The sequence below is a fragment of the Aythya ferina genome, assembly GCF_964211825.1.
Source record: "Aythya ferina genome assembly, chromosome: 1".
Classification (NCBI taxonomy): domain Eukaryota; kingdom Metazoa; phylum Chordata; class Aves; order Anseriformes; family Anatidae; genus Aythya; species Aythya ferina.
In genome coordinates this window covers 142,913,028-142,936,683 of record NC_140296.1, presented here as the reverse complement: position 1 = coordinate 142,936,683, position 23,656 = coordinate 142,913,028, and the positions used below count along the sequence as shown (strand labels likewise).

The 23,656-nt window shown below is 44.1% G+C and overlaps 1 protein-coding gene and 1 long non-coding RNA gene across 8 annotated transcripts in view; both read left to right on the top strand.

Annotated features, from left to right (window-relative positions):
- The first annotated feature begins 88 nt into the window (after positions 1-88).
- LOC311430300 lies at positions 89-15,432 on the top strand. Its single transcript, XR_014688680.1, has 2 exons — positions 89-209; positions 14,862-15,432. It is a non-coding gene; the product is annotated as an uncharacterized lncRNA (long non-coding RNA).
- A 3,796-nt stretch (positions 15,433-19,228) lies between these two features.
- WNK1 (WNK lysine deficient protein kinase 1) overlaps positions 19,229-23,656 on the top strand; it is a 104,131-nt gene continuing 99,703 nt past the window's right edge. For all 7 annotated transcript variants that reach the window (XM_084510941.1, XM_084510943.1, XM_084510940.1 and 4 more), the window contains exon 1: positions 19,229-20,149. In XM_084510941.1, the coding sequence (XP_084367067.1) occupies positions 19,367-20,149 (783 nt within the window). In that variant the 5' untranslated portion in view covers positions 19,229-19,366. The remainder of the gene's footprint in view (positions 20,150-23,656) is intronic.

Sequence of the window (23,656 nt, the reverse complement as noted above, 5' to 3'; positions counted from 1 at the left end):
ATCTGCTCCTCAACCTGCACAGCCAAGCCCTGTGTGAGCAGGGAGGCCACAGCTGTGTGTGATCACCTGTAATGTTTCGTGCTTGAATCTGGGATCTGATTACGATAGCCAAGCTATAGCTAGCTACTCACAAAGTCATCTACTTAAAAGGTCTGAGGCACCTTTGCTGATTATGGAAGTTGCAGGGAATTGTTTTCTCCCATCTTGAGGTAAGTTGTTCACTGTTGTCACTGAAGACCAGGCTGTAGGTAAGGGAAAAGAATGAATGGAAAAACCAACCAACCAAACAACAACCAGAGAGCATCAACAGTGATATTCTGCCATGTATCCTGTCAGAAATTAATGTTCAGTTTGTAAGGGTGAGCTGTTGCTAAAGCATTGCTTACCTTTAATTAGCCTTTGGGGATGATAAATGTTTTGAAATGTTTGTTATAGCACTGACAGTCACACAGGCAGCAACAGTAAATTTAGTATTTTAAGGACATGTTTTGCTCTCATGTATACTGCAGTATATTTGGAGTTGATCACTTGATGTCAGAAATTTACCTTAAATTAGCACTGGTACAGATGATGCCAGAATCTCTACTTGAGTGAGTATCCACTTCTTGCTGCACCCACTAAATTGCATTCAAATGAAGCCAGAGGAATAAGACCCAGCCCCTCCCTGCATGGGCATGAACAAAAGCATTGGTATTTCCAAGCGACAGCATGTCCATCCTGCTTGAGCTGTGAAGCAGGGGCCTGCCAAGACAGAAGAGAGGGGGAAAAGGTGAAATCCTTGACACCAGCCTTGCTTCCAAGGGATCCACAAATGACTCAGATCCTCTGGCAGAAAGCAGAGACCTTGTGGCAGAGACCTACGGGTGGGATTGTATCGGGGCGGTCATTTATTGTGTCTGCTTCTCCAGGCACAAGCTCTTCTTGTGAGACACTCAAAATATAGGTGCGGTTAGTCGTCCTTCTCTGAAAAAAATATTAGAAAACTGTGTTGGCAGTGCTTTCCTCTCAGCCAATTTCCATCATTCGGATTAGTAAGGAGAATGGTTTGCAAAGTGGCAGCTTGCAGCTCAGAAGTAAAACCATGGACTTAACTAATTGTGTCAGTTAAAATCCTGTATCACTTTCTGGACTTTATCAAAATATAAATCTCTTTTATCCTGGTAACATCCTTGATGTGCAATTAATTCATTTCTGTCTAAAATCCCCCTTTCTTTCACTGAGAACATGGTATTTGCCACTATATGCCTCAAATAATACTTGCTTTCTGCCTAAAACAGTCCCGTCCTAGATGTGTCTAAATTGCAGTAGTGAGCAAAATGTTCTTTGTCTATATAGTAAATAATCAGCTGCTGAATTTCACTAGGTGCTTGGAGATCTTTGGATGGAGGATATAATATGTGTAATATAATATGGCAGGAGTATAGGTGGGCTACGGATGATGGGTAAAGTGAGAATTCCAGGAGTGTTGAGAACTGAACAAAGGAAGCTGAAGGCTTATTGTAAGGCATCCTTTCTTCTCTTTCTTTTCATACTCTTTGTTTTTCAGAGATACAAAAGAAAGTGCATCTAAAAAGCTTTTTCTATTGCATATGTAAAAGATAGCAAAGATGTTCAAAAGCTAAAATCATCTCTCTAGCCACAGCACAAGATGAACTGAGGCTTTAAAATTTTCCCCTTTCCAATGTCTTACCCAGTATATGTCATCTGGGATCTGAAGGGGCTGCTCAAGGAATAAGAGATGACATTGTACCTGTATTCAGGTTTATAAAGGTGTGATGGGTCTCTAAATATGAATCTGTGACAGGTGGCCAAATGTTTGCACTCTAGGAGTCTTGAGAACTTGACTGAAACACAGTAAAGGTAATGGAAACATCCCCAGCGACTATCATGTAGCCCTGAAACTTCTGCTACCATGCTTGTGCAATTTCAGCTGTTTGATCATGATGCTGTGAATCCTCCATTCCAGGAGGTAACTAAGCATCAGTATTCATTTATAAGGTGTTTGGGATGCTACTTAAGGTAGGAAGCAATGTAAAAATACATGCGTTTTATTTTCCAGCCCACCATCCCGTGCTTACTTCTAAGTGAATTTCATGTCTTGAAAACTGTCAGGTTGATGGCCCAGGCACAGCATCCTCCTTTTATCTACAAACACTTCCTCCAGCAGCAGAACAAAAGCCCCCTCCGTTCTGATCCCTGACAGTACATCTTCCTGCTGAAGCGACTTCAGATGGCAGGCCCTCCAAGTCCTTGATCTGCCTGCCAGCCTCTGTAACAAAGGTGCAAATTTGTGATGGTGCTATTTATGATGTGCTTCCCCAGCAGATACTCGACTGGGAGCCTCAAATTGTCTCACGGAGATCAGCGCCGTCTAATGTTATTATTCACTAGTGTGCTAAAAATAGTTGTGATTAGATTATAATAGATAGAAACCTATAAAAATGGCCTAGAATGCTAACAGTTTACTTTGGAATAAATATTTTTTTTTTTCCCTAGTGAAATCTATCACTATGCTAGAAAAAAAATTACTCCCAAAGGATTTTTTTTTTTACATGCCCATTAACTAACTTGAAGGGTACTTTGTTTGTTTTTTGTTTGTTTTCTTTTGCCAAAAAAAGACCGGACTGTAGGAGCCAAGAAATATGATAACAAAAGCATTTCTCACAAACATCACCAGTTTTGTGGAAATACTGGCCATGGTACCTGATTATGTCAGGCATCTGTGACTGCCCATCATGTAGGAGTTACAAGGGCACCGTGACCTCTACAGACAAAGGAAAATCATAGCCTCACCCAATATATGATCCATAGCAAACGCAAAGCGTTTGGGAGATAATGAGTTAGCATGGTAAAGTAACCATCTTGCTTACAAATACCTGAAACAGGACTTCCAAAATCCGCTATTTCTAAGTATCAAACTTCATCCTGATTTACACACAACAGTAAAACTTCTGTTTCAGGTGCCATTCTGCTTACTTGAGAACAGGTTTAGATTTTTTTCCTGTCAGGCAGCATCAGCCCTGAATGAAAACACCCTACTTAGAAACTTGTATTTTATCCTGGTCACCTGTGCAGACTGAGACTCTGAGCCTTCAGTACCTGTTCTCCTGTTCCAAATACCACAACCAGATGTATTCCCTTCTCACCAGGGGCTGCTGGCAGCGTGCATCCCTCAGTCAGTGAGGAGAAATAGGAATGGCTTTACAAGCAGTTTGAATAAAGTGCAGCTGATAAAGGAAAGGCACAGCTCTTTACCATCACAGGCCCATCTCACCTCCTGCCAGCCTATGATAATGAACAGCATAAGTACTTGCCTGAAAGCATCTCATTTTTAGCTTTTTTTTTTTTTCCTTTTTTTTTTTTTTTTTTTTTTTTTTCCCATAATAAATCAAAGGAAAGTGGATTTTCAATCAAATAAGAAAAATCCCTGTCTTCCTTCAGCCCCAGCAGAAGCGCCAGATACCCTAGGGGAAGGCCTGTCTTTGTGTTGGACAGGTCTCTCCATCCATCCCTGACTGAAGTGGCATCTACTCCTCCTAATTTGCATCTCTCATCTGGGACCCATACCCTCGGGCAAATTCCTGGCACCTGTGCATTTTTCATTACAGAGCTGGACCAGCTGCTCCACCAGCTTCACAGAGGGCCAGCAAGCCTTGCTTGGAGCAACACCCAGGGGAGAAGGATGGTGTGTCCTTCTGCCAGCGCCCACCCCAAAGAGGAAGATGCCTTTTGCCTTCCAATTGCCCTAAAGCAGACATGAAGGGGACCCAGAGAGTGGTGGTGTTACCAGAAGCACTGGGACATGGAGGAGGACCCTCGTGGTGTGGGCAGCCTGCTGTGAGCTGTCTCCTGTGTGGAGCAGGGTGTGACAACAACTAGCTTTTCTTTGGAAATGATAGGGAGAAAAAGAGAAATTCCGTTCACATCACAGAATTTTGGTCTCAGTTTTGGTTTTGTTTTTTACCCCTGACTAAATGTACCTGACCATCTGAGGTGCTCCTGTATTCCAGCATAACAGAGATCAAATCAATAATAAAAACAGTTAGAAAACTGAACTACAGAAAAAGAATGTAAAGAAATAAAATAGAGCACAACTAAAAGAAAAAAAAAAAAAAAAAGGTCATGTTTTATACTCACGGATTCCCTCTCAGACTGAAGTTTAGCCAGAAATAGTGTTATGGAATAGGCAAAAATCAAAGGAATGAATTATTATGACCCACTAGTACCCATCATGTTGTACCCTGTTGTGAATAAATACTAACTAATGGCACAGGGACAACCCTGGTTTTCTAAGGAAACCATACAGCAGTCAGACTTCTGATTTTGAAAATGCCTTTTGTGAGCTCCCTCCCCAGTGAGCTGCATGGCTTTACTTCAGAGGGCTGCACAAGCTCAAAGACCTCATGAGCTTTGGACTCTGTATGAGGGTTCTGGAAATTTCTGATTGTTTCAAAGATCCCTATTTTTTTTTTTCCAGTTTTTTATATGCTTCAACTTTTTTCTACCTCCTTAAAATTTCTACTCTTCTCCGAGTTCTAGTACAAATTAGGAGCAATTCCATGGAAGTCAGTGGTGCTTGTCATAAAACCTGCCTCAGTGAAACGCTGTTTTTTAAAAAAATAAATTGTTTTTCCAGCAGCATTGGCATTTCCTCCTCCTCCCCAAACCACCTCACCTTTTTCCAGTCATCTATTCTTTTGGCTATTATTTTAAGTACACCAATAACAATATTGATGTAAGTTCAGTCCAGAGTGCTTAAAATAATAGAAAACCACAGGCAAACCCTTTTGCTGCTTTTTGTACTCGGTGTGGAACAGTTAGCACAATAGCTGAGGGCTGATAATGAGCAACCCTATTGCGAAGGATCCTGGAACAGTAAGCTGTTTTTGCAGGCTGATCCGAAGTATAAGGAAGCTAGTGGATGGCTTCATACTTTGGGCTCCAAGGTTACGGGATGGGATCGGGTTTTAAGAGGATGTATAATAGGCTAATTGTTCTGAAGAGATACCAGCAATTTGCAGCTGGATGGCTATACTGCGGTATTTATTCTGAAATCTTTTTACATGTAGTAAAGCCATTTCTTACTCTTTATAAACCTATTTACCAAGGAACTTAATGTAAGAGAAAATTAATAATTTTGGAAGGGCTGGATTCCTGGAATGGGATGTTCTCTTTGCCTACCTGACAGCAAATTTGGCTGCTGATGGGAAGAGTAGTTACAATCAAGACGGCTGCGGGATGTATTGCGGAGTGCTGTGTGCTGCCCAGGTTACCTGCAGAATTACCAGAAAAGGCAAAGACAAATATCATCAGAATGGCATGAAAATGAGAAGAAAACCACACAACAAGAAGAATGAAACCATTCTCAATTACATATCCGCAGTCCAACTGATCTCTGTGGGGGCTGCATGGTTTTAGTGCACACAAGTGATGTTGCCTCAAAAGGCCTGAAATAAGAGTGGGAGGGAATCGCTGATGACTAACAGGGAAGTTCCAGGGAAAGACCCCTGGTAGAATAAGAGAAGTACCTATGGACGTTGTGCTTGGAAAATGTAGAATGACTGAAAATGAAAGTAATTCGATAACTGTGCGGAGAGAAGAAGGTTGGGTGTTTAAGTCATCAGAGAAGCTGAAATGGCAAGCGTGAGTGCTGGCACTAGCTGCAGCCTGCAGGCAGCTGAAAGGGGAGCTCCAGCTGCAAGCCCAAGAGTCCAAGATAACAATCACTTGGGAACACTTGTGCCAAGAAGTATGGCTCCATTACTGCTCTCCCACTAATGCGAAGGATAATAGAATGAGAAAGATGCAGGTCTGGAAGGGGCCTCGGTAAGTCCTTTAATTGGTTTCCTGCCTGAAGGCAGAATGAACTGTACTTATGCTATTTCTGGTAAGTGTGAGTCGAACCTGTTCTTAAAGGCCTCCACTGACAGAGGCTCTGCAGGCTGAGAGGAGAGGGCAGGTGGTGATGATACATGAGGTGGAAAGGTGGGCAGAGGTGGAGAACCAGTTGACCAGAGGAGCTGAGTGCAAGAGCGAGAGAGTATGATTAAAAATGAGCAGAAAGTGAAAAATCTCAGCCATAACATCTATAAGAAAAATCCAAAGAATGTGGGGCATAGAATAGGAAAGCCAAAGCTGTTTGTCAGGAATTAGGTGAGGAAACGTGGAGTTCACAAGGGAGGAAGTTAGGTAAGTGGAAAAGGGCTTGTGTAGCAGGAAATATCGACTAATGCTGGATTCCCTGCACATTTTATTATTATTTTTTATTTATTTTTAACAGTACTCTTCTTGTTTCTTCACCAGTGATCACATGTATATTCATGCAATTGTCAACTCGATGTCTCTGTAGATGAACAGAGCACTCTTCCTGTATTGCCGTGGTGATTGCTGTAACCGCCAGATCCACAAGGAAGGGTCTCGTGATTGGCACTGGAGTGTTTCCACATAAAGGTGGGAGCACAACAGAGTCAAGTATGAAAACCTAGCTAGTGACACGAAGTTCTGTCCTGGGCATCTGCCAAACAATGCTACCACTGAAAGGCTGTTAAGCCATCCGGAAAAACTTCTTCCTCAGAACACAAATGTCATATATACATTTTTACAAGCAACTTGAATCTCCTGAAAACAGTAAGGCCAGTACCAGATGAGGAAAGTAAGAGAAAGGAGGAGAAAATGGAGGCTGAGAACTTCACCTGGTGTAAATTAGTTTGCTGCCTGTCGTAGCCAACACAATATCACTCACCGAGGGATGGAGATAAATTGCAGAATGGTATCTTCAGGACTTTGTTTAGATACTGAACACCTCTACGGTTCCAATGTGGTTTCACCAGTTAGGGATGTCATGTGGGAGAATAGGTTCTCCCACAGAACAGCTCAAGTTAAATAGGGTGTCCAGTGAGACTATGGTGATGATCCCTTTTCACCAACTTTTAATTTCATGAATCCAAGAAATGTCTGCTACTAGTCAGTAAGCCCATACTTGCCAGCTCATACCTGGAATGGAAATTTCCTCAGAAGAAGAGTGATATTTCAAACACTCACATCCAATCTAGTTAGCACATAGGTGGCTCTGAAGAGCCATATGGCCTTCATTAGAACAGGAGGCAGATGGAAATCAGGAAGAGATTAAAACTCTCTAAAAAGAGCTGAAGTTACGGCACACGGTACGTGGTCATTCATTATCACTGGACATATTGTCTTGACACTTACTGCACGCAGAAATGAAAATCCACATAAGACAAGGTAAATTAAATATGGCTTTACTTCCTAATATGCTTTTCAAACACACATCTCACACATCCTAACAGAAATTGACAGAAAAGCTGCATTTTAGAGAAACCTGCCTCTGGTTCTCTTAAAGGGACTGCACCATTAATCTAACTGTGCAGGAGTATGATGCATTAAAGGTGTCCCAGGTTGGACAGTGATGACAGAGGCTTGATAATAATGCTTATCTTACTGCTAAGAACAATGCTATACTACATCACCAGCTCTGGGCCAAATCCCAGCCCCTGATGGTGAGACGATGTAACGGTTCGGGCCTGGAATGATACTGGGGAGCTCTACATTAAAAAGGATGCTCTGTAGTAACTCTGTGTGGGGCCTTGCTGCCCCACATGCAAGAGACTTCCTAGAAGAGAGCTGTGCTCTGCATAGACAGGATAATAATGGTTGCTTTGTGAGGGGTGGGTAATGCTATAGAAATCCAGCCTCTGGCTCATGTCAGATGTTGAATACATTATTCAAGTGCAGCAGAATTATGTGATTACTCAGGAGAACACCCTTGAAGCAATAAAAAGCTTTGAGGGTGAGGCAGAATCTCTAACACTGATAAAAGTATCACTTTCCTGCCTCTTCTGTGTGCAATGGTGAAGCGTCACCACACGTTGGCCAGCAGGCAGCTACGCCACCATGGTTCAAGACCTGCTGGCCCTTTCTTTCCTAGAAAGTTTTAAGTTATTCAGCTGAAGTGTATAATGGGTGAACTCTCATGAACTCAACCTAGCATTAAAACAGACAAAAGTGGCCATTCTGGCCACCACAAACAAGGGGGGTATCTGTTTGCATAGCAGCAAGGGTGAACCTGCAGTCCCTGCTGATGAAACCCTGCCTGGCTTCCACCCGCCTGACTTCACTTGTGAGACGAGTCACGGTTGCATGTGTTGCTCCAAGGCCAAGATTGAGGCAAGAGATTCCTTCTCTGTCTCCAGTGTTATTTTGGTATATTTTATTTGGCCCAGTATTTGGGAAAACAAGAGGGAGGTTTTCCGTAGGGAGTGGAATGAGGAGGCAGGAAGGGCTACCATATTTCTCCAGACGGAAACTCCTACAGTGTTAGAGTCCAGCACTGCTGCATGTGTCAACAGATCAAATATGATACAGAAGGCCCTCTGCCAACTCTTTGCTACTGCAGCAGCAAACTGGGGAGGAAAGTAGGATCTCATATCCAGTACCACTGAGCTAGGTTCAGCCTGGGCTGGAGGGGGGTAAAGCAGGAAGAAATTAGTAACCACCTTCTCCTTTCCACACAACACAACATGGTCTGGCCCAGGGCCCCCAGCAGGACATGGCTGGCCTGCAGAGGCTCAGAGGCAGGGCGATCGGGTCTTCTGCTGCGTCAGATACAGTATTAGCCACCTCTGTGGCAGGGTTCTTAACATGTGGAGTCCTCATCCCAGTCACTGCCCCTGAAAATGAAGTTGCCGCCAGAGCACCACACTGCACACTGTGCCCCTCCATGCCAACAGGTGTGATTCAGACCAATAGCTGCTGAGGGCAACAGATTGAGCCGTAATTAGCTGCTGTTAGTCATCCTCTTCCCAAGTACGAATGGTATAACATTTGATTATTTCATCACAGTTGGATGTGGGAGGAAGGTAGGCCTGAAAACATTTTCCTGACAGCATACTTCCCAGCTCTTTTAAAACACCTCTCATGTTGACACTCAGCACAGCATTTCAAACAAAATGCTATTTCCTCTTGCAGAGCAGTGAGGAAAAAATGCTGTCACAGATTTTGTAACAAACATTAGGTAAGCAATAACTGTACCCATTGTGCAATCTGGAATCCAGGTAGAAAAACAATCCATAGATGGCTAACAGAGAGGCAGCGTGTGTCTCAACCATCCAAAGATGTGATCTACTTGAGAAGCACAGAGAAGGGACAAGGTTGAATGTGTTAGTAGGGCAACCTCATGCTGGCAAGTGTGAAGAACAACAAGGCATAGTTTTTAGACTGGAAGTTACTAAGCTGACACTGCTGGAGAAAGTGTGGGTTACTTGTGCTCAGCTAAGCTCTTCATGTTCCTTTCTCACGTAAGTGTTCAGTGATCTGCCTTCAGCAATCTTCTGTTCCGATAGAAATCTCATCTACCATGTAGTGTCAAACCCATTATTAAGGTGGTGATGTTTATTCATATTATGAAAACCACATTCTCTAAACAGAAAAAAAATACAGAGGCTTTAGTGAGGGTTTCAATAACACTTTTTCTTTTCCTTTTTCCTTTTCCTTTTGCTTTTCACTTACTGCCTCATTATTTCATCCTCCTCTTGAATTCATAACACCTGGAATACCGAACCTCTCTCTGGAGGTCTTTATTGTTGCTCTTCTCAAAATCCTGGAGTTACAAGAGCCAGTTTGGTGGGAGGAAACCATCTAGGGATATGGGACAGACCTCAAGCAAGTATAATGTTCTCAAAATCCACATAGTAAATTTCTGAGTGGTAAAAGAGGATTTAACAAGAAAAATTCCCATATATAATAACTTCTGGTTTACTTCTGGAGGGTTTATAGAGAATCAAATGAAAAGTAGTTGGGATTCTAGCATTCCCAACATTATGTGTCTGGCCTAAGAGTGTCCCTTGCACAAGCAGATCCTGCGTTGTATAGTACAGATTTAGATAGTGTTGTATAGTACAGATTTAGATAAATGCTGCTTGTCTGTCTAAGGTCAGCTTCTCTTCTCTTCTCTTCTCTTCTCTTCTCTTCTCTTCTCTTCTCTTCTCTTCTCTTCTCTTCTCTTCTCTTCTCTTCTCTTCTCTTCTCTTCTCTTCTCTTCTCTTCTCTTCTCTTCTCTTCTCTTCTCTTCTCTTCTCTTCTCTTCTCCAAAATATTTTATTTTTAACAAGCAAACTTGAAAGAAAAAGGAATCTAGACACTAAGCTAAATATATGTTATGCAATTGCTTACTCCAACATTTAGAGCATATTGTTATCAGCTGGCATTTTTAAAAACTCTGAACCAGCCAGCTGAGTGAGCTGAGCTGTTAACAAGCAGATCAGAAACCATGCCATAGTGGTGGTTACTTCTCTCTCCTGCACAAAGACCTCAGCAACATTGATAAAATGATATGAACAGCTTAATACGTTGGCATAGTGCACAGGTGCTACCAGTTTTACAGGTGCTAAAGAGGTTGTACATCTTGGCTTTGAAACAGGAGGGGTGGATGACCAAGTGTCCATATTCAGAGTGTAAACCGATGTGTTTTGTTGTTGTTGCTGTTTTAAGCAAATATTTGTAACTATACCACTTACTGACAGTGATGAACTTATTACTTTTACAACCAGGATGATGGATTCAGTTTACAGAAATAATCAGTTTCACGTTCCAATGTGTCTCTCATTTTATGTGTTTTAATTCAGGAGATTTTGAATGCTGTTTTGGGATTGCCACCGAAATAATGTCAAGTAAAGCACTATCAGCTCTGTCTTACTGCGAGATTATTTCACATTCAAACATATTCAAACTTTTCCATTTTTCCATTCCACAATTCACTGTGGTAGTTCTAATATTACTTTCTTGTATTACATGAACCCTCTCTGTGGTTTTATGCTTTAAATATTTATAGACTGCTATAATGCCCAAATAATCACATGTCAAGTCCTCAAGAATAATTGTATGTTAAAATTACCTACATTTTAACAGAGCTTTAAGCCCTTGAAGGAGGTAAATGATGGCTTCATTAAGAAGAAATCTTCACAGCATTGTAGCTGTCCTCCTTTTTGATGGTTTTGTGTTAGAACTGACTGGCAATACGTGATACCTCGTGTGAGATATGTTACATACATGGTACAGTGAGGGGACAAAAAATCGTATTTGAGGAATAACCATTATTCTTCTTAATTCTTATTCTTCTGTGTCTGACAACATATATCATGTTTGAATTTTGGGCAAAGAAACAAAGCATCAACTAGGAATTTTTTACAGTTAAGAAGAAAGCTCTTGCAGATGCTGAGTGCAGAATTTACACAAACTGAGACATTTGTGTGATTTGTGCCTCATGGTATCTTGGGCCCCAGCCAAAAGTGTAAGCTGCTCAGAGACTGTTTGGTTCCCCTGAGATTACATATCCCCTGTAATGCAAGATGTTTTTAAAAAGTAATTTACTTACTGTGATATTAGGAGTCCTAATGTGTGGATCTATATTTCCTTCTGGGTTGCTTTTTGCTTGAAAATCCTGGCAAACCTTGTAATGAATGTTGTATAATCTCTGTCACTTGATTGTGGATCTAATTTTAGGTACTGATGTTTGATTTGGAGATTTTTTGTACTTTAGGAGAGATCAGAATGATTTGCATTTCCATGACCTGCATTGTTTTGAATCTTAATTGCTGTCCCTGTAATCACATAATCACTGGGAACCTGATCCTTCAGACACTTACTGTTGTTTGCAATGTAAACTGTCAATGGGACTGTTCATAGGACTAAGTACTGTTTCCCAGCTGAAGTGTTTGCAGATTTGTATCCTGTCTCCAGACACAGTGGAGGGGGTAATGATGGGGGGAGAAGGTGCTGGGAATAAACAACTCATGGTTCCTTTGGAGGCACCAGGAGTAGTTAAGCCCTGCATCCCAGGCAGGGTGGCACCAGCTAGAGGAAATGAGCCTGACTCATCAGAAAGCTTTAATAATTTGCCCTTTATACAGACCTTTCTCTGGACAACCTGCCTCCTTAATGTTTATGTAGCTGAAAGTTTTGAAGTTTTGAAGGCTGTGTCTAAAGATACCTGTTTCCTGAGGCTTTGTCCTGTCTACCTAAGGCAGTTGAGGAGTTATCAGAGCAGAAAAACATCGCCCTTACTATAGGCATAGTCTGGTCTTCACTGTGATGTTGGCTTTTATTCCCACAAGGCAAAACCTTTGCATTCCACCTATTGGTGGCAGTAAATAGTTTGTGGAGGGGTGTATGAGAGGAGGAGTTGTTTTCAAAGAAAAAATATGAAATAAAAATATTTTTAAAGGCTGAGGTTTCAGGACTGAAACAGCAGAACCACTGTGTTGATATCAGAGGCAGATGAATTGAACGAGTTGTTTCGGAGAGAAAAACATTGAAATATAGATGTCATATATATGTACATTAAACAGTTCTAAAAATGTGTCACATCTCAAAGATGGTCATACTATGGACTTCAGTTCTGCTTCATCTGAAGCTACTTGTTAAGTTCTTGTGTACATCATTAGCTTGGAGAGGCTGGTGTTTTGTGACGGAGTCATCCACCAGCAATTTGTGACAGTTCTGCCAGGGCTGTCTGCGTTAAGGTAATATCACATGGATGCAAAGGAAACTGAGAACTTCTCTAGCTTATGTTGGTTTTCAAATCCACCCAAATATCCTCTCCAGCAGGATTCTCACCTGGAGCTTTAAGACACCCATCAGCCTCACAAGATCTCTGATAAACACCAGGTAGATTCCCTGGAGCATGTCACTAGGACCAAGTGCAGCAAAAAATCCATCACTGTGTGCAAGTCAGCTGCAGCTCCCTGATTCTCTGCCCAGCCTTGGACACAGATTTGAGCAACATGAGAGCTTCTCTGACCTGTGTCATCTGGCAGTGGTCCCCAAGAGCTTGTTTACACTGGGTATTTTTTCATTAGAATGTAATTACACCACTGAAACTACATGAGCTTGAAAACTTTACACGTGTAACAAAGTTCAAACAGGTAAGGGGCTTTGTTGTAAGTCACATTTAATACCAGCATGGTGTATCACCAATAACCCCCCTCACTACTGACAAAAAGCTGCAGTAGGCCATGCAACGGCTGAAGATTGCCAGCATTACGTTTCAGGTCTGTGCCTTCACTCCTGATCCCAAGAGCATGCAAGAGGAGCAAGCTGAGTGAGCCTGCAAGTGGTAAGGGCTGTGCACAGAGTGCTGCCATGTGCACAACACACTGGTGTTTTCACACTGGTGTTCTGCAAGGAGAGAAGTCATCTGAGGAGTTTACTCCAGGTGTATATTGGTGTCTTCAGTCAAATCATCATGTTCCTTTTTTTTTCTGTAGAACTTCTGCCTTAGCCAAGGCTCAATTCTGCAGGGTGCTGAGCCCTGCTGTGAGGCACCAAGTGCTTCTTGTTCCCTGCCATCAGTGGTGCTGGAGGGCAGTCATTATCCTTCAGGAATGTTTGACATCTTTCAGAAATGCTGAGCACCTTACAGTGCTGGAGCTTCTGGGTTAAATAGGACAGAAAGAGGTCACACTTTGCATTTGGCCCAGAGTATTCGTTTGAAGGACATGAAGAAATTCTTTATGCTGGACTATTATCCTGCTCTTCCCTTGACCGAGATGAGTAGTGTTTGATTTTTGTACTTTGTTGTAGAGAGGAACAGGATCAAGCCTGCTGGGTGAGTGATTGATTTTCATCAGCTTGTGGCTGGCAAGCAGCAAGCAAGGCAGGTTAGCCACGCCACAGCATCATGGGCAGATTCAGTCGCAAACACAGCATCATCATCTTTTTCACACTTTTCTCCGCTTACCTTCATCAAAGAGCTCCTCTTCATTAAAGCAGTACCCCTGCTTCTGTGCTTGCTTTAGATGTGTTATGACACTGCTGTGAAGCACAGAATTCCCTAAAGCTTCAGAGAGAAAAAGATAAATGAGACATCCTGAGCCATCACTACAGACAGAAAAAAAGGAGAACACAACGCTGATTTCAGCAAATGGCCACGCTTCCACGCTTACTCACTATTAGGCTACCCAACAAACTTTTTATATAAAGAAATTTTGCAAGAATAGCCCCAAAGATGACATAAAGAACAAAATGTACAGACATTTTCCACTGGCCCCAGTATGGATGACATTAAATTTGGCCACAGCACCTCTCATTACAGCTTGATGCAGTTTGAAATAGTGCATGTATAATAACTGAGTCTCACCTCTGGTAAAACTTAATATTTGAGGCTTTTTTAATGTCTTTTTATCATGTTCCTGTTGTTTGACTTTATCTGAAGGGATTATGTTTAGAGAGCATACACAGACAAATAGATATGCTAATAAAATATACAATAGTTGATAAGATATAAACAACAGGGAGCCTGCAGCACAGGCTACGATGAGCTCCAGACTAAAAATGGTTACTAACGTAACTGAAATCTGTACTTTGGTCACTAAAAAACACAGATAACAAACCAGCAATGTATCTGTCAACTGTTTCTCTGACTGATTTACTTTCACGTGGCTGGAACATATTTGTTAACCTAGATCAAGAGAATGGTGAAAGAAAGGATATAAAAAGAGTTATGCTTTCTGTTCTAGCAGCTAGGATGAGGGGTGTGAAAGGGAAATGCAGGTTTCCATTTGATGAATAAAAACATGCTCCACACCAGGCTTATGGCAGGGCTGTCGACATTTTCTCAATCATAAGAAACATCACATAAAATCAACATCTCTGAATTGAGTCTTTCTCATGCTGTCTGGCTGCCTCTTTCACTGGTCCTTTAGTTAGAGCTCACTCTGCCCAGGTGTCTTGGTCCTGGCGTGTTCTTGCCTTTGCTGCAGAAGTAGCAGACTGCAGGTCAGGAGAGTTCAGGAGAGATGCATATTTCTGAGCCCTATGAGACTGGTAATTCTTGCTCTTTTTTCCAGTTCCCATCTTCTCTGCTTGTTGAGAGACTACCCACGTTCAGAGGTTTTGGCAGGACTCACCATCCAACATCATCTGATGAATCACCTATTACAGAGTCTGAAGAATTAAATCTACCCAGGGATCAGGGAGATGTTTCCAAAGTTCAGAATGAATGATTTCATAATCAATGACCTGACTTCCAGAGCTACTTGAAAGTACAAAATTTCATTAAAGATAAAAGAATAAAAGAAATGGAAGGTTTTAGAATGTTTCCAATTAAAGCTGGCTTTTCTGGGGGAAAACAAAACAAACCAGATTATCTGGAAAGTTAAATACTCTAATTTCTCAAACATGGAGTCCTGAAACACTTGGTTTCACTAACTTCCAGCATCAGGAAGCACAAATGAACACTGTGGCATAAGCCTAGATTCCAGAAGCATCAAGAAAAAAGAAGAAACTGCTCAAAAAATTTGGCTTGTCACTATTGTTATATGGCACTGGAGCTGCAACGTTGTAATCTGCAATAAAACTGACATGAACAGTTTTCTTTGCAAAGCACTTAGGTTCTGGAATAAAATCACATGCATCAAAATTATGGCATAGCCTTCTGTATTGCATAATGCATTGCATAAGAGAAAATAGAGAATAGCTGTTTCGCATTAATACTTTGTCACATGGGCAGGTCGGGAATGCTAACGGTGAATGAAATTTCACTGTAGAAAGTAAAACAGAAAAAAAAAAAAAGTTTCTGATTCAGTCAACTTCAAAATCACGCTTTGTTCAGAGTAATATTTTAAACTATTACTGATCCAAGCACGATGACAGTAACTAAAAGAGGCTTGATAGAAGGAGGATATTTTTACTATGTCAAGTGTCAGCCCTTTGGATTTAATCAAAAGATCTTTTAAGTCTCTTTGCCTGTAATTTCTCAAGTACAGTCAGACTCCTTATTTCAGTGTATTTTTCTTACAGCAACAGGAGAAAAGGACATTTTTAATTGGCTGAGGACCTCTGGCATTAAAACTATTTTAATTACTTGTTTCTAAACATAGAATACAAATAGAATTTACTTAATGCTTTATTAAATCTTGCTGCAATATTGAAATTTTCCATTTAGCCTAAACACATTTTTACAGACTAAAAAAGACGAAATAAAATTGAAGGGCAAGGAACCCCACGCTCTTTATTATATTCATCTTTTTTTAGGTTGACAAAATTAAAACAACACCCACATAAAATTTAGTTGCCAAAATCATTCCACTTCGTTCTGTGAGTCAAAGAAGGCAAAATACATCATTCCCACCTCCAGGTCAGCTGCTCAACCATTTATTTTTTATTTTTTTAATTTTTGCCCAAGGGTGACTGCTATACCCATCTCTGCCCAGAAGAGGAGCCAGTGAGAAGACCTGGGTGTTAGGGACCTTGCTGAACACGTTGTGCCCAGACGCCTAACCTTACCGAATTTCAAGAGCACTAAGGAATGTGCTGGATCAGACACTGGGGAGGTGCTTTTTTGCATAATTACCACAATTTTCTGGTAGGAGGCTGCCTCGGGCCCCCTGTGGCTATGCACTCTAGGGCTTCAGGTCTCTTCTACAAAGATTTTGCTTAATTAACTAAGAGAAAATATATTTAAGAACAATGGGTGAAAAGCACTTGGGTAAGAGAGGGGCTGCATGCGAGGTTGCATTTAAACCACTCGTGTAGACCGCAGGGAGGTGGTTCCCCAGCTGCAGCCCAAGCACCTTTTGCAGTGGATCATACGGTAGGTATGTGGCTGGGCGCAGGCCTGGGAGCTGCCTGCCGAAGATGACTGATACTGCAAGTGGAATTCACCGAAGAAAGCTGTAGGCTTGCACCACAAGGCATGATTTATCACTGTGTTATTTTAGGTGTATGCTCATTAAGTTACAACAGGCATCAGGCTGGAGTGAGGTCTGCTGTGTACTCCTGAGTTTGCCACTTATCCCACCCAAAGTGTTTGCAAAAACGTAGCAGGCAGGGGAGGAAAGCAGACCTCTGCTTGAATGTAGCTCCAGAAGGCAACAACAGCAGTGAGGATAGGGTGGCATGGACCAGGGTGGATAATGGGGCCTTGGCTACAAACCCTTGCTGGAGTCCCGCTGCTATGCCCCACTGCCCTTAATAGTGCAAAGCTTCCATGGATGTGCCTGCTGACACTACAAATAAATCTTCATTCCATGATGAAGAGATACACAAATACCTGTAGGCAAGTGTTGAGTGAACCTGACCCCTGCTTGATATTAAAGATGTTAATGGCCAATTGTTGGAACTGGCAGGGCAGTGAAGATACAGCAGATTGAGTTATGAGTTAATCAGTTTTGATCCAGTCACTCTTTGCTGCTAATCAAATCATGCTGTTTAGTTCAGCTTTGTTTTGGAGAGTATCTACTCACTTGTGCCAACGCAGTTCTACTGGAGCACAAAGAATATACTAACTCAGATCAGCTTTTGCAGCGAAGGCAAGCTCTAGAATGCTTACACAGTGCAGAAGTCTTTGCTGAAGAGTTGTACAACAAAGTACGTTTTGTCCCCTTTGTGAAGACTGTATCATTATTTTGTTTCCTGTTACAAAGAGTAGCTGATACAGGGAAAACAGCAATCTTCCAATTAGTGTGGAGTACTGCATTTTTTAGGTGAGGAGTACAAGCATATGAGAATTGCTTTGGTTGGTATTTTGTGACTGGGGGCTTGCAGGGCTCTGTAGGGGCTGTTTGTGTTGTGCTGTGCAGGATGAGTTCAGGCCTCACACCAGCCACACCATGTACAACTTCCTCTAAACTGCTGTTTTAGAAGTAACTTTTTTTTTTTTTTTTTTTTTTAAGGTATTTGAAGTGCCAGAGTGTCTCCTGGGAACATATTATTTTCATAGGGAGATTTCCTAACATTTTATTTCTTGACGTATTTTTAAATTACAGTTGCCTAAAAGGCATGGTACCAAATCATTCACGCCTCCTCCAGTACATTCCCAGTGTCTTCAAGTGGCTGTTCTTGTAAGAAGGAAAGTGCTTGGTTTTGGTACATGACTATGAAAGCGGAACATGATATAAATAAGTAGATGACTCGAGTGTACCCAGGCTTTTTTAACCTGACAGTTCCTGATTTGTGTCAGCGTTCACGTGGGCTCTTCCTGCTCTTCTGACTGTTGTACATCCTTTATGCTGCTATAGCTGCCAAAGCCTTGACTCAAATGATCATTTTGAGGGCAAAGTCTGCAAAAGCTGTCTCTTTCAGATAACTGTGAGCATGGTTTACATGCCGGTTATTTGCATTTTAGGTTACCTGGCCAATTGATGCATGTGCGGGTGATGTAAACTGAGATTAAAAAAGGGCCCAAAGTAGACTATGTCATGCATATGTTGTGCGTGCACCTAAGGGGGTTATCTTTGCTCGAAATTTCGAAGCGGGGAGGCGAGGAGGTGGTGTGAAGCTGAACACCTCACGCTCCCAAGGCTTGCAACATGGGTTCTGTGGCACTCATGGCTAGCCGCCATTCTTGTGGCATCTGCTCCTCGGTGGTGCCACCACCCGCTCCCACCCAGCGTGGTGAGCGCTGCCCTTGCATGAAGGAGGGCGAGCTGTGAGCCGCTCCCTCCCCCTGCTGACAAAGGGATTCCCCAAAAAAAACCAACAAAACCCTTTGCGGCCTTCCATGCGCAAACCCCGCACAAAAAACTACAACTCCCATGAAGCTCCGCGCGCGGCGAGCGCCGCCATCTCCCCTCTCACCCTCCGCCGCAGGGAAGGAGCGGGCGCGGAAGGGGGCGGGCTGCGCGGCGCGGCGCTCCCCCTCCCTCCCCTCCCCTCGCTCCCCTCCCCTCCCTCCCGCCCCGCCCCCCCCGCCGTGTGTCGGTTCCGGGCGCCCGCCGCCATTTAGCGCCCAGACGGCCCCGGGGCAGCTCCGCTCCGCGCCCCGCCGCCTCTCGGCTCGGCTCGGCTCGGGGCTCACCTGCGGCGGCCGGGCGGCTCTGCGGTGAGGGCGGCAGGGCCGGGAGGAGGAGGAGGAGGAGGAAGGAGGAGAGCGGGAGGGCTCCGGGCTCGGCCCCGGGCTCGTCTCGGGGCTCCCCGCGAGGCCGCCGCCGTTGTGGAGCGCGGCCTGGCGCGGGCGGAGGCTGCGGAGCGGCGGGCGGAGGCCGCGGCCGCCATGGGCGCCGCTGCGAGGCGGGGCTGAGCCCCGCGGCTCGGGGTTTTTTTGTGTTTTTCTTTTTTTTTTTTTTTTTTTTTTCCTCCCCACCTCCCCTTCCCCCTTTTTCCGCCCCCGGTGCCCCATGTCGGCCCCGCTGCCCGGCGCCCCGCCGCACGATGGATGCCGGCGCTGAGCGGGGCCGCACCCCGCCGCCTCCCAGCCCCGCCGTGAGGAGCCCCCGGGGCCCTCCTCCTCCTCCTCTTCCTCCTCCTCTCCCCTCGCAGCTCCCTCGGCGGCGGCCCGGCCCGCCCGCCGCTCGCTGAGCGGCCTCGGCCCCTCTCCCTCTTCTCCCCCTTCGTGCCCCCTTCCCCCTCGGCCATGTCGGGGGGCGCCGCCGAGAGCGGCCCCCCGGCCCCCCGCTTCCTGGCGCCGCCGCCGCCGCCGCCCAAGAACGGCTCCAGCTCGGACAGCTCCGTCGGGGAGAAGCTGGGCGCCGCCGAGCACGGAGCCCCCGGGGCCGGCGGGGCCGGCGGTGGCGGAGCGGGGAGCGGAGGCCGGAGCGAGGAGTACCGGCGGCGCCGCCACACCATGGACAAGGACAGCCGGGGGGCGGCCGCCACCGAGCACCGCTTCTTCCGCCGGAGCGTCATCTGCGACTCCAACGCCACGGCCTTGGAGCTGCCCAGCCTGCAGCCCGCCGCCCCCTCGGCCCCCGTGTCGGGAGGCAGCGCCGCTCCCTCCGTGTCGCCCCCCGAGTGCGCCGGCCGGACCTCCGGCATCGCCGCCGCCGCCGCCCAGCCCAGCTCGCTGCTGCAGCAGCAGCAGCCGCCGCCTGCCCCGCTCCCCGGGGAAGGACAGTGCCCGCAGGAGCCCCCCGCCGCCAAGGATGCCGCCCCGCTGCTGCCCAAAGAGGAGGAGGACGAGGCCGCCGCGCTGCCCCCCAGCAGCGCCGCCGGCAGCGCCTCGGCTGCCAGCCGCGAGTTCGAGGAGCGGAGGACGCAGCAGGAGGACATCGAGGAGCTGGAGACCAAGGCGGTGGGCATCTCCCCCGACGGCCGCTTCCTCAAGTTCGACATCGAGATCGGAAGAGGCTCTTTCAAGACCGTGTACAAAGGGCTGGATACGGACACCACTGTGGAAGTCGCCTGGTGCGAGCTACAGGTAATGTAAATAAAAATTCGGCATCGCCAAAGCATGCTCCGTCTCCCAGGTGCTCGGCTGCATGCTTGACAACGACAAAATCCATTGATTTTTGAGGTCTGCTTGACTTAGGCGGGGAGCTGCAGACCTCAGCTGAGCCTCTCCTGTGGAAGAAAGGTGGTGCAGCCTTTCCTCAGAGTCTGAATAATTTGTTTAGCTTTTTATCTTCAGAAAATACATTGCAAAATGTTATAAGAAATATAATTCTATTTTACACCCACAAAATAAAACTTGGAGGATCGTAGAAATACTTGCACATAGCATCAGGGAGGCAGAAGAAGAATGTATCTGCTGCAATGTAAAGAAATGTCCACTTGAGCTAGAATTAATTTTTCACAATTTCTTTAGGTGCTTTTCTTAGAAAAATATTAACGTGTAAATTTCACAGATACTTAATGTGCCTGTGGCAGGGGATCCTTGTAGGAGGTAACCTTAGGATATACCCAGAGTCATGTAGTTCATCACCTTTAGTTTTGCAAGTTACTGTTTCATTCTAAGATGTAGGGTTCTTGCTCAATACAGGTACAAGGAGGAAAATAATCATCTCTTTTCTGAAGCTTTGCAAAACCTGAAGTTTAAAGTTTGCAAGTGACTAGTGGATCAAACTGAGTAAGAAACTGTTCTTCTACCAAGTTTCTAGCCAGAGCAGCGCCAGCGTTCTGCAGAAGCCCAGCCTGATGATGACAAGAACACCCTTATTTCGTGCGAGTCAGAGCTTGTGTAACTGAGAGGCAGGTTGCTGTGCAACAACCTTAAAAGACGTGGGAAGAGCTGGAGTACCAGGAACAACTACCTGGTGCAGTATTTGGCTTTCGAAGCCTCAGTGTTAAATTAAAAGGATAGCGCTTGTTTTTAGGGTGGCTTCAGTGCAATCTATAGGGAGACTCATGTAATGTGGCCTTATTATTGTGTGTGTTCTCATGCAATTTAGGGCAGACAAAAGAGCATTGGGTCAAAATCCCAGGATGTTCTGAGGAGGCTGTAAGCAGGTAGCTCAGTGGGGTGAAGTGTGGTACTAGGCCAAAACTTTGTTACCCTCAAAAGCAATTCTGTGTCTGTTCCAGTGAAACAGACAGAATATATTAAAAGATCTCTGTTTGTATTGATACTTGCTTTTGGATGATTGCTCAAGCATTTCAGCAATACCTTGGTTGATTATTATATTGTTGCCCTTATTTCCACAGTCAGTGAGTGTAGAATCAACTTCAGTTTTCATTGAGACACTTCAGCACGCACTTTTCCTACATGCTAGTTATGTTCTTGCTGTGGTGGTCCTTTGAGCATTAATTTTAAATAAAAAGTGTTAGGCTCTGCTTAAGCTTTTCATATGCAGTTTGACCTGAGAGGAGATTAGTAATCCACCAAAATGATATGACTTTTATTTGAAATCATAATCTTTGCAGTTCTGGAGTTCTGTGACTTTAACCCCTGGGTCTGTTTTCATCTTTACAGCATACTTACTGATCAGAAACTAATGTCAGCTTGGCATCAGTCGCTTTCAACTAACACTACCTCTGAAGTGTCCTAGGCATCTTCAGTACTATGCAAGCATTGCCTAAAGAAGCACCTTCTTTGAAGTAACTTAATAAAGAAGTTTGTTTTTAGGGACTGTGTAGCAGAGCTTTCAGCTGATTGAAGAACTAAATAATTTAAGTGACAGTGAGGCTGCAAAAAGCTCGAATGAAAATGTTTCTAGGGGGGAAATATTTGGTGTTTTGCTTGGAGACTAAGGATATTAGAGTACCTTCTGGCTTAAGTTACTTTGAAGGCGGTAGCTTTTCTCTCATAAGGAGAGTGCATACAAAATGCCTCTTTGAAACATGAATACAAGTTTTATAGCTGTTAAAGTGTTTGCCAGAGGAGCTAGACTGTACAGTTAGTAGAATATTTTAAGATAAAGTTTTATTGTTTGCATCTAGAAATAAAAGGAGGAACTTGGGAGTTGTTGGTGTGATGGGTACATCCTCTCCTTTTTATCTAGGAAAACTGTAACTGTTGACAGGGTGATGAAATGCCTTATGCATGACTTGTATCAAAATAAAATCTAGATTCACAAAAATAGACAAACTTAAATGTCATACTGGCTTTCCAGAATGCCATGGCTCAAGGATGGGTGAGCCTTCAAAGCCTGTTTATTTTATGTTGGAAACGTGAATTGCTTTCTTTGAATGACTCTTCCATGCTATATTATAGCAGCCATAACTGACTTGTGTTTATTTTTAATTGCCTTGAAGTGTGTTCTTTACCAATAAAGCATCTTTTCTTACCAGGGTTTATGCTAGCAAGCATAGGCATCTGTAGGCATCCCACCTCTCCAGAGCCTTCTACAGTACAACTGTAGCGCTGCCAGGATGAGGCTGCTTGGCAGGATTATGCAGGTTGAGTTGTCCCTCTCTGGGCTTGCCCAAAGTTGATAGAGGTATATCACAGTTCTCTGGAAGTACGTTCTTTTCAGGCTTTTCTAGCACACCTTGATTGCTTCAGTTTCTTTAAGTTCTCTGCTGTTTGGAAGGCAGGAATATGCCAGCCGCTTTCAGTTCAGGTGAATTAGCGTTTAAATATTGGAGCAAATCTTGTAGTAGGAACCTTGTGGATCAAGGACAGCGTGGAACAACTTGTAGTGGTCTCTGGCAGAATGACTATAATGATGGACAGTGTAACTGGATCTAACTTTTGTGTATGTGTTCTCTAGAGATAAAGGATAAAATCAAAGAGTGTCAATGTCCATCTCACCAGAAAGGAGTTTGGGCGCTGTTTACCACATGCAGCTCAGGTTCCCAAGTTGATGATTCCCTGGAGTATTGCTCCATATCCAAAAGCAGGCTTTTCAGTGGCACTTATGCTTGATGTACTGAACTGTGGTGGAAATAGGAGAGAATGAACTTTTAGGGTTAGCTTTATGGTGTTAGTGCCTTCAGCATGGGGAGGTCCTGGCCAAGGCTTAATTTTCCTCCATTTGAGGAAGATGGGAAGGCTTGACTTGAGGGAATTAAGTGTTTAAAGGTTGCTCATAGATGTCTAATAAAATTCTAAGGAAGGTATGAGTGATAGACAATCCTAGTTTAAATTTAGCTGTCTGTATTAGCAGATTGTAGCTGAACCCAGTTTAAATATTGGATGCAGATATTCAAATTTGAAATACAGCCCTGCATGGAGAGGAGCATGGCGGAGCTGTGAAGAGCTCAGCAGGAACTGCTTAGGGCCAGTGCTCAGCTTCAGTTGCTGCAAGGAAAATTTGAAGGCTCACACTGAATTAACATACTTTTATTCCCATTGTATATGTTCATCTTGGCTCTAGTTATTCTGAGTCAAGTGTGCCTCCTACTGTTGTCATTAGCACATCTCATAAATTTAGTGAAGTAGTAGTTAAGATTCCTGCTTTAATGGTCTTTAAGTAGGCAGAAGCAGGCAAAAGTGCTTATTGCCACTGTTCCCATTTAATTTAAAATCTCTTCCTGTACAATTGTG